Source organism: Lipophrys pholis (assembly GCF_963383615.2).
Source record: "Lipophrys pholis genome assembly, chromosome: 12".
Lineage (NCBI taxonomy): Eukaryota > Metazoa > Chordata > Actinopteri > Blenniiformes > Blenniidae > Lipophrys > Lipophrys pholis.
The window spans coordinates 29,189,107-29,199,297 of NC_137641.1; the positions used below are offsets into that span (position 1 = coordinate 29,189,107).

A 10,191-nucleotide genomic window follows, 5' to 3' on the forward strand; every position below is an offset into this window, starting at 1 on the left:
TAACTACCACTGTTAATTCATGTTTTAATTACCGTAATTTCCAGACTAGCAGCTCCTACCTTTTTCACACGCTTTTGAACCCTGTGGCTAATTTATGGATTTTTCCGGGTTAACGAGCTTCATGCTTCCAGATTCTACTTCTTCATGTAGATACTTGCTGTTTTGAGCTTCTGCTTCTCCAAAACTTGTCCTAAAAGTGATATTTCTGCTCTTCATGACTTCGTCTTGTGCTGCTTTCCTTGGTCCGGAGCTCCAGCAGCTGACGGCTGTGAGTGATGCGTTCAGGTGCATCACGTAAATCCGCCCTGCTGGACTCCGAGGCTGAGAAATCTTCTTGCTCAGAGTCACAATCAGCAAATAACCAATAAAATACTTTATAAACGGAGATGAAACCCTGCGATTGTCTCTCTCTCTCTCTCTCTCTCTCTCTCTCTCTCTCTCTCTCTCTCCTCATTCAAGAAACGCATAAGAGCGACAACATTAAAAAAGTATGAGATTTATATTTGGACATGAATAATGTGAGATATTTGATTTGAACAAACATGAAAATGGTGGTTTTGTATTTGTATATTGTAAATACTGTACATAAAATGCTCAAATATATCTGTAAAACTAAATAATTAGAAGGTTGGACGTGAACATTTTCTTTAACTGAGATGAAAATAAAGATGTGACTTTTCATTACAGCTGCTGAACCTGGATTATCAACACTGAAGTTGCATCTGGACTAAAAGAGACAAACGTGACTTCATTTTTAACTCTCATGTCTTTTCCCCTTGTTGTTGTTGTTGTTGTTTGTCCTCCAGGACTTTGAGATGAACGGCGTGTTGAAGACGGGGGTGGTCAGCCTGCTGGAGGAGGTCCTACGAGACCCGGACCTGCTGCCACAGGAGAGGAAAGCAACCAGCAACATATTAAGGTTGAAGCTCGTCAGCGAGTCGCTGCGTCTCGGCAACTTTCCCCCGGCGGAGATGAAATAACAGTGACTTTTGCTCTCCAGTGCACTTTCTCAAGAAGAACCGGACGACGCTCAGCTGAGGATAGAAGACATTTTACAGATGGTCAGTATTCAAACTCACTTTACCTCACAGAACCTCTGTTTGTGGGGGTTTTTCCGCCACGTTTTAAAGAATTGCACAATATTTTATCTCCCGGTCGTGGAACAGAAAAGCTGTCCGCTCCTTCACTTCATCGTGGTAAGACCGACGTTACGATGAACTTCCCCCGTCAAAAGAAACTGTGGATCGAGGCTTGTTGGCTTTATTGTTCGTCTATATGAAAATACACCTGCAGGTGGCGCCACATGACGCCGTGTCGCTTTACTTTAAACTTTTACGTCAGAAGCGGGAAAATCCTGAAGTAAATTGTTGCCGTCTGACTGAAAATTGCAGTATAAAAGTAACATCGTAGCCTCTTTTATTTTTTTAACTGTTGAACAGGAAGTACAGCAGCAAAGAGCCCTTTTCATCATTTTCTACCAAAATAAAATTTGTCTGGAGCCACAAAACATGTTAATTATCTGAAATGAGGAAAAGGAGTGGAGATACTGTACATTAAAAATTTAAATAAAACAAACTGAGGCTACATTCATGAAATGTCACAGGTACAATTTAATTATTTATTATATTAAAAGTTTTGTAGCCACGTTTATTTATAATAGAAATTTTACTTTCAATTTTCATGGATTTTAATTCTTTAGTTCCTGTGAGTTTCCCAGTGGTTAGAGTAGTTACTACTTATTTCTATTTCCTTTATTTTTATTTTTGTTTTTCTCCCCTTTTTCTTCTTTATTTTTCCATTAATTTTCTTTTAATTTTTTTTAATTTTTTTCTTAATTTTCTCCTTATTTTCCTTCCTTTACTATTATCCTTTTTTCCTTTTTCTTGTTTTCATTTTTCCTTTTTCCTTTTGTTTTTCTACTCTTCCTTTTTTCTAAAATGTTCTTTTTCCTTTTCTTTCACTATTTTCATTTTTCTTAATTTTTCTCCTTTTTTTCTTTTTTCCTTTTAAACTTTTCTTTATTAAAAAAAAAAGCTATATTCACAATTTTAATCAGTTTAATTTGACCACTTGCATTTAGTTTTAGAGTAATTTTCACAATTTGATCTATTTCTAGTCATTCCAGCTATTCTGGCTGTTTTATTTTTATTTACCAGGTTTTATTCTGGAGATTCGACCACTTTTAAAAATCGGTGCAGAATCCAAATAAAATAAAAAATTTAATACAAAATGTTTATTAATATTAAACCTTCTGAAAGCTTCACGGAGCCGCTGCATGCGGCTCCAGATTGATGAAACCAGCTCACCGTCCTCAGTAATGGCGCCACCTGGAGTCAAAAAAGGATCGGATTTATTAAAGATAAAGTGCATTTTGGTTTGAAAGGACAAATTAAAGCCAACAAGTGGAGAAGATTCTCTTTTAGTTATTGTGACGTAACTGATCCTTTCCCTTCAGTTTCCTTCATTTGATCGATTTTTTTTTTTTTTTTAATGTTTCTTTGAAAGTTTCCCCTCATAAGGTTTCTCTCTGTGTGTTTCAGGCGGAGAGTCCGAAGGCGGAGTGCTTCGAGTCGCTCTCCGCCATGGAGCTGGCCGAGCAGATCACCCTGCTGGATCACATCGTGTTCCGGGGCATTCCCTACGAGTGAGTGCGTCCAAAAGAAAACGCCCCACGAGCCGTGAACTTCTCGGTCTGACGCGCCGCTGGAGTTTTCACATGGTCACATTTGTTCTGCAGGGAGTTCCTGGGTCAGGGCTGGATGAAGGTGGACAAAACCGAGAGGACGCCGTACATCATGAAGACCAGCCAGCACTTCAATGATGTGAGTGCTTCCTCGTGATGTCCACTAGAGGGAGACAAAACACCAAGGCTCGGAGTACAGCTTCACTCACACAGTACTGGTGATGAATGAGTTTAAAGTGCAGAAATGCCTTCATCAGTATCATGGGCAGTTATTTTAGGATGAGAATATTGAGTATATTAGCTGTACTAAAAAGAAAAAAAATTTAAAGATTTACACATGCAATTTGTGGGAATTTAAAAGAAAATAAAATAAAAGTTAAAATAGTGATGAACACTGTATTCAAGGTTTGTTGTCGCTTTTTCACTCACAAGGAAGAAGCATTATGAAGCAAAGCAAATTTATTCAGAGAGCACCAGTCAGATACAAGGCAATTTATAGTGCTTTATTATGAAATATAAAGAAATAATAAAATAAAAGATAACAATAAAAGATTAAATAAAAAGATTAAAATAGAAATAAATGCGAAGATAAAAAGCAGAAGAAATAAAAGAAATACAATGAAGATTTTCAAAGAAATAAAACAAATAAAAGATAAAAAATAAGGTTTTGTTTAGTTGTTTTTTTAACCTCAGGATTATTATTTATTCTTCAGTGGCCCTCATACTGTTCCGTAGTAAAACGGCCTCAAAGAGAAAAAAATGGGGACAATTTAAGCCAAAGAACTTTTTTTAATTTAAATAGTTGGTGCAATTTTTCCAACATAAAAACTAAACTGGCTGTTGAGGAAGTTTTCACATGAACCGTGAAACACGAACATGAAAAGTAAAATAAATTTTAAAATAATAATAATAATTCTAACGTTCTACATGTTGCAGTTCTATGCTCTGCAGCAGTGTAGAACCGCAACATGTAGTTTGTGATCCACAGACGATTCTACGATTTCTTTGTCAGATCGTCAACACATTCTAATCTTGAACGATCTAATATCGTGACATCGCTCACCCTTACTGTCAACGTGAAGACTGCGATCAGTAACGACCGGCGTCACATCCAACGTGGCGACGTACGGTCAACGTCGCAGCAGCGATTAAAAGCACGGATGTAGAGCACGTTAAATGATAAAAACTCCCTGCATTTTATTATTAGAAAATGAAGCGTGAACGTCGGCGTCAATCGGCCAACGTGTTCATAATCGCTCATCCTGTCACAGATGAGTAACCTGGTGGCGTCTCAGATCATGGCCCACACTGACGTGGGCTCGCGGGCCGGCTCCATCGAGAAGTGGCTGGCGGTGGCCGACATCTGCCGCTGCCTCAACAACTACAACGGCGTGCTGGAGATCACCTCGGCGCTGAACCGCAGCGCCATCTTCAGGCTGAAGAAGACCTGGGCCAAAGTCTGCAAGCAGGTGAGTGCGCCGCCAGCGGGTCGAGTCCTGGTGCTCAGCAGACCGAGGTTAACGGGACATCACTGGAGTTCCCTGGAGTTCCCTGTAGCTTCCTCGTTGCTCACTCTAGTTCCCTGTAGTTCCCTGTTCCTCGTATCTCACTCTAGTTCCCTGTAGTTCCCTGTTCCTCGTATCTCACTCTAGTTCCCTGTAGTTCCTTGTAGCTCACTGTAGTTCCCTGTAGCTTCCTGTTGTTCCTCGTAGTTCACTGTAGTTCCCTGTAGCTTCCTGTTGTTCCTCGTTGCTCACTCTAGTTCCCTGTTCCTCGTATCTCACTCTAGTTCCCTGTAGTTCCTTGTAGTTCCCTGTAGCTTCCTGTTGTTCCTCGTAGTTCACTGTAGTTCCCTGTAGCTTCCTGTTGTTCCTCGTTGCTCACTCTAGTTCCCGGTTCCTCGTATCTCACTCTAGTTCCCTGTAGCTTCCTGTTGTTCCTCGTACCTCACTGTAGTTTCCTGTAGTTCCCTGTAGTTCCTTGTAGCTCACTGTAGTTCCCTGTAGCTTCCTGTTGTTCCTCGTAGTTCACTGTAGTTCCCTGTAGCTTCCTGTTGTTCCTCGTAGTTCACTGTAGTTCCCTGTAGCTTCTTGTTGTTTCTGTTATTTGTTGTAGTTTTCTGTCATTCATTGCAATTCCCTGTAGCTTCCCGTAGTTTATTATAGTTCTCTGTAGCACCATGTAACGTTCTGTACTTAATCCTTCCCTGTAGTATTTTTTTGTAGTTTATTGTAGTTCCCTATAGCTCCCTGTAGTTTTATGTAGTTTATTATAATTCTCTGTAGTTTCTTCAAGGTATTTTTTTTTTGTTTGTTTTGTTTTAGGTTTATTTTGGTAGTTTCTCATCCTTTCCTTTAGTTTCTTGGTAGTTCCCTGTAGTTTTTGAGAACTTGTTTCTCACGGAGCTCAGCTGAAAGTCGTATAACCGTCACTTATCATTCCCAGGAACGTATCTGACTCTTCCACTCTGCTTTTTTCCAGACGAAGGCGCTGATGGACCGGCTGCAGAAGACGGTGTCGTCGGAGGGACGGTTCAAGAACCTCAGAGAGACGCTGAAAAAGTAAGTCGGGCCGCCGAGACGCGACACGGACGCGTGACGGACGCGTGACGCTGCGACTCATTGAAGCCGTGTGACGTTGTGTGTGCAGCTGTAACCCCCCGTGTGTCCCCTACCTGGGCATGTACCTCACCGACCTGGCCTTCATCGAGGAGGGGACCCCCAACTTCACCGAGGAGGGGCTCGTCAACTTCTCCAAGATGAGGATGGTAGGAGACCAGCGGCCGGACGTTTAGCTTTTATCCAATATGAACTATTTTCTCTTTCAGTCGGTTGAATTCATCGTCTGCCGTCAAAAAAAAACGTTGAAAACCGTCTTGGATACGAGCCAGACGGAGAAATAACGATAGAATATTTGGTTTTGAACATTAATAATGATGACAAATGGACTTCCTGTTGATTTCGTCTTTATTTTCTCAGATTTCTCACATCATCCGGGAGATTCGTCAGTTTCAACAGGCTCCGTACAGGATAGAGCACCAACCCAAGGTGAGTCAGTGTCTGTGTGTCGGGTCGGGTCGGGTCGGGTCGGGTCGGGTCGGGTCGTGATCAGTTTCACAAATAAAACAAGTAAACATACAGGTATAAAAAAAGAATGATGTGCAATGTGAATAAAAAGTGGCTGCTGTCAGTCTGTCCCAAATTCTGGCCTCCAACTTGGCATGAAATAATACTTCTTTTTTTATTACTTCACAATTATTAAAAGCCTCATTTTTGATCGATCTCTCTCTCTTTCCCTCTCTCTAAAAAGAAAACGCAGTAATGTGCAGAAAGAAGTTTTTTTTTTACTTTTTCCACTCGCTGTAAAAAAGAAAAGAAAAAAAAACAACTAATGCCCACACACTTTTTAATAATTGTTTTATTTACAGGAAGAATGATTTTAGGTGCAGTGACGTGTTTGACCAGAAGAGAAAACCAACGTGTTTAATTATTGAACTGAGAAGCTTTAATTAGGTATTTTAGACAATAATTGACATAAAATGATATTTTGAGACAGAAATGTTGAAGTGAAACGTCTTTAACTCTTCTTGTATGTTTGGCCTCGTTCCCACGACAACGTGTCACGTGACAACATCTTGACACCGGTGTAGTTAGTCTGCCTGGCCACCGGAGGGCGCTGTGGCTTTTTTTTTATAATGAAACCACACAGACGTGTGTTCAGGGAACAAAACACTATAAACGTGAAGAAAATGTGGAGAACCCGACATCCGTATGGACTGATGATGAATCGTATTCTATTATGGGAGATTCTCAACTATTAGACTACTGATATGATCAATAAAACTAGAATCCGGACTGGGAGGCCGCCATGTTTGTTACTGGTGCATGACTAAAGGAACTATTAATCATGGGGAGGGTTAGGGGGGGTCATTGTCGTGTAAACGGGGCCTCAGTCACTTTAAGATGACAGTACTATTCTATCAGTGTCTTCTTCTTTTGGGTTTAACGGCAGTTTGCATCCGTAAATGTTGCATTACCGCCACCTGCTGGTTCTGTCGCTCTGTTAGTTCCCACCGCTCTATAGGAAAGAGAAATACATACATTCACACGGAAATGTTTTGAAAACATTTTCCAACGCAGAGAACAACAGCGATACCATGTAGCCCCACTAGTGGGCGTTGTTTCTGTAATGGAACCACAGCGAGAGACGGGAGGAGACGGACGTTGTCGTGTGAACCGACGCCCTGGAACTCAACGTGACGACTCTGTGTGTCTGTCACTTCCCCCCAGGTGACTCAGTTCCTGCTGGATAAAACCCTGGTGATGGACGAAGACACGCTCTACGAGCTCTCGCTCAAAATCGAGCCCCGGGTTCCGCCCGGCTGAGGTTCCGCCCGGCTGAGGTTCCGCCAGGCTGAGGTTCCGCCCAGCTGAGGTTCCGCCCGGCTGAGGTTCCGCCAGGCTGAGGTTCCGCCCAGCTGAGGTTCCGCCCGGCTGAGGTTTCGCCCGGCTGAGGTTCCGCCTCGCTCCACACATTGTCCTCTCCCTTCAGACACTCAGGACAAACTGTGCCTTGCCGTAAGACTATCTGAAGAGTTCACGGAACACAGAACCCGCCTCTCTGCCGTACAACCGAAACAGCAGTTATGACCGTAGAAATGTTGGCGACTTGAAAGTACCCAGCTGCTGCTATGTACTCTGTAAATACTACAAACTGTCTGCCTCTGGGGTTTTGCACACGATGGGCTCCCTGCCGACCTTCCACCCGGTCCGTTTGTCCAGAATGTGCAGCTCCTCTACCGCGTCACTTTGATCGGGTTCAGTTAGTCCAAACTCCCACAATGACTCAGTGGGCGTCGTTTTTTAAAGGTACATGATTTTAATCCCTCAACTTTTGTCCACTAGATGGCAGCAGTAAGTCTGATCCGTCTACAACTTCCTGTTTTTGACTGCGAATATTACATATTGTACCTTTTTTAAAAAGATGGAAACTGTAACCGATCGACGGACTCCAGAGTCGACGGAATGTTACTCGTTTGTCCAGCAGGAAGTCTTGAATGGAGTCAGCTGATCTTCCTCCATTGTTATCGGATCATCAGAATCGGACCGTCCGGTGTTCTGAAGGAGCCGCCACCCAAAGTCCCACGTCTCCTTGTTCAAACAAGTATTTTGGTTTTGGACGTCGTAGAAACGGGAACTGAAGCCACATTGAGAGAAACTGTTAAAGACGGGTTGAGCTCCTGATGAAGAGTTCCCTTTAGAGATCCAGAGCAGCCGATCCAGAGGGCTGCCAAGGACCCGCTGGAGGAATTATCTTTACTTTAGTTTAGTTTACTTCTTTATTTTTCAGGGTCCATTTCCAGAAAACATGAATCTTAAAGGACGAGATGCTTCGTACCAGATTTAGCCGCGGCGACTTTCCGTCAGCAGGAACGCAACATTATAATACAGATTACCAATAGAACCTGCAGTAAAGATTAGGAACATTAAGAGTAACTATTCACATTCATCACCTGGTTTCATAAAATTCATAAAGAATACGAATGTCCCCGTAGAGCCGCATTATGTAATAACAGTGCAATATGTAATGTAATAAATGTTTTTATGCTTTGTATCATTATATAATAATTAGCTAAAATAATGCAGATTTCATGTGTTTGTCCTGCTTAATGTCAGGTCACCCATAATGTTAGTGTAATAACTAACAGTAATAACTAATTAGTGAAGCTTCAGTTTCTATCTTGTGAACAAATTCTCCGTTCTAATGATTACAGTTACTTTTACTTTTGACCTGAGTAATAAAACATCCTACTATTTTTTTTTAATAAATCCTAATTAAGCTGGAAAGATTAATGTTATTCTGATGATATGATGGCTTTTCTCAATAAGGCATCAATTTTGATGATTTATTACATAATTATTACATTTTCTTTAAAAAAAAAAAAAAAAAAGGACAACACCTGCATTTTGTAAAAACTGTTGCAATATGTAACAAGTTATTAGTTTAATACATAATGCGTTCAGGAAATTTGTTACAAAATGTGGCGTTATTACAAATTGAGTTGTAAATGTATAACGTTATTACATATTGCAGCGTTATTACATATTGCAGCGTTATTACATATTGCAGTGTTATTACATATTGCAGTGTTATTACATAATGCGGCGCTACGATCCCTCGGTTGGCCCGGCAGCATCCCGAGGAAACGACGACGAACAAGAATAAAACTCCTCCGGAAAATGAATGTGATTTTTCATCTCAGAGGATCAGGTGAGATAAACTGACGGGGAATCACACGGTGACAGGGGGGGTCACCGGGGGGGGGGGGGGGGGGGGGGTCACGTCACCAGGGGGGGGTCACCAGTTCTGCTTTCCTTCAACATTCAACATTCAGAGACCTTTTTTTTTACCTTCACACTGACAGACTCGTCGTCTGAAAAAGTTTTCATCATTTCTGTTTCCGTTCTGGAAAGAAGATAAAAATTCTGGAAGTTTAATGAATCTGAAAATCTGCTCAGCAACGAAATCACTCTGTTTTTTTAATACTCATCATTTTGTATATAAGTGGGTTGGTTTTTTTTTTAGGAAAATTGACTTCCAAAGGTTTCCACTAAAATTCTTTTAAGTATCTTCATGATTCTTAGTTCCTGTTCATGTGATCATGTTCTGGATTCCCACTGTAATAACGAAATAGAAGCATCTTTGCACTATTTATGAAGAATGTCGACTCTCCAGTTGTTTAGAGCATGAATTAGCATTATATCCTCTCACCTCCAACTGTACTCCCACTAACTTATAGAACTTTTTATTAATAGTTTACTTTTTCTCTTTCAATCATTTTGTTCTGTCCAGCGTCCTCTGCTTTCTTACACTCATGTCATCTTATTGTGTTTTTCCATTTCTCTGATGTACAGATATTTACACACTCCAGGCTCGAAAATAAAATGGAAAGAATAATAGAGATGCAGCATAAATGTGTGTTTGTCGGAGTGAAAAGTGCACATGATGTTTAAAGAAAATTACAGTTTGTAATGAAGAACAATTTTCAAAAAATTTGTTAAAAAGATTTGAGCTTTTATGTGTACATATGTGACATAATACATGAAAATAAGTAAATCAGAATGAAAATAATTCGTAATAAATGTGGAAAAGGTTCACGGTGAGTGAATGTTAAATAAGATAAAAAATATGTGCAACAATTATAAAAAAAATGACGTGCAGATTTAGAAACAGCAATACTGAGGAAAGACTGGATAAGGTGTAAACGGTAATAAAGGGATATTGCAAAATTTGAAATGGTAAATGTCCAATTAGAGAATATATAACTGAAATCTGTTTGAAAAATTAAAGAACCACGTTAAATCTGTAAATTACAAAAGTATTTACAACAAATAGATCCAGGCAAATAAAAATATAAATGAGTACAATTTAAAAAAAAAAAAAAAAAAAGACATTTTGAATTTTAATCTGAAAACAATCTGAAATTTACAAACAAATATTATTAGAGA

The 10,191-nt window shown here is 40.3% G+C and overlaps 1 protein-coding gene across 1 annotated transcript in view; it reads left to right on the forward strand.

The window, feature by feature from the left end:
- Positions 1-10,080, forward strand: part of rasgrf2a (Ras protein-specific guanine nucleotide-releasing factor 2a) — a gene marked incomplete at its 5' end in the record, with an annotated part of 41,301 nt that extends 31,221 nt beyond the window's left edge. The window contains 9 exons of the mRNA XM_080476455.1: positions 807-919; positions 1,001-1,061; positions 2,541-2,644; positions 2,738-2,822; positions 3,955-4,152; positions 5,165-5,244; positions 5,333-5,450; positions 5,662-5,730; positions 6,973-10,080. Of these exons, the coding sequence (XP_080332581.1) occupies positions 807-919; positions 1,001-1,061; positions 2,541-2,644; positions 2,738-2,822; positions 3,955-4,152; positions 5,165-5,244; positions 5,333-5,450; positions 5,662-5,730; positions 6,973-7,068 (924 nt within the window). The 3' untranslated portion in view covers positions 7,069-10,080. The remainder of the gene's footprint in view (positions 1-806; positions 920-1,000; positions 1,062-2,540; positions 2,645-2,737; positions 2,823-3,954; positions 4,153-5,164; positions 5,245-5,332; positions 5,451-5,661; positions 5,731-6,972) is intronic.
- Positions 10,081-10,191: the final 111 nt, after the last annotated feature.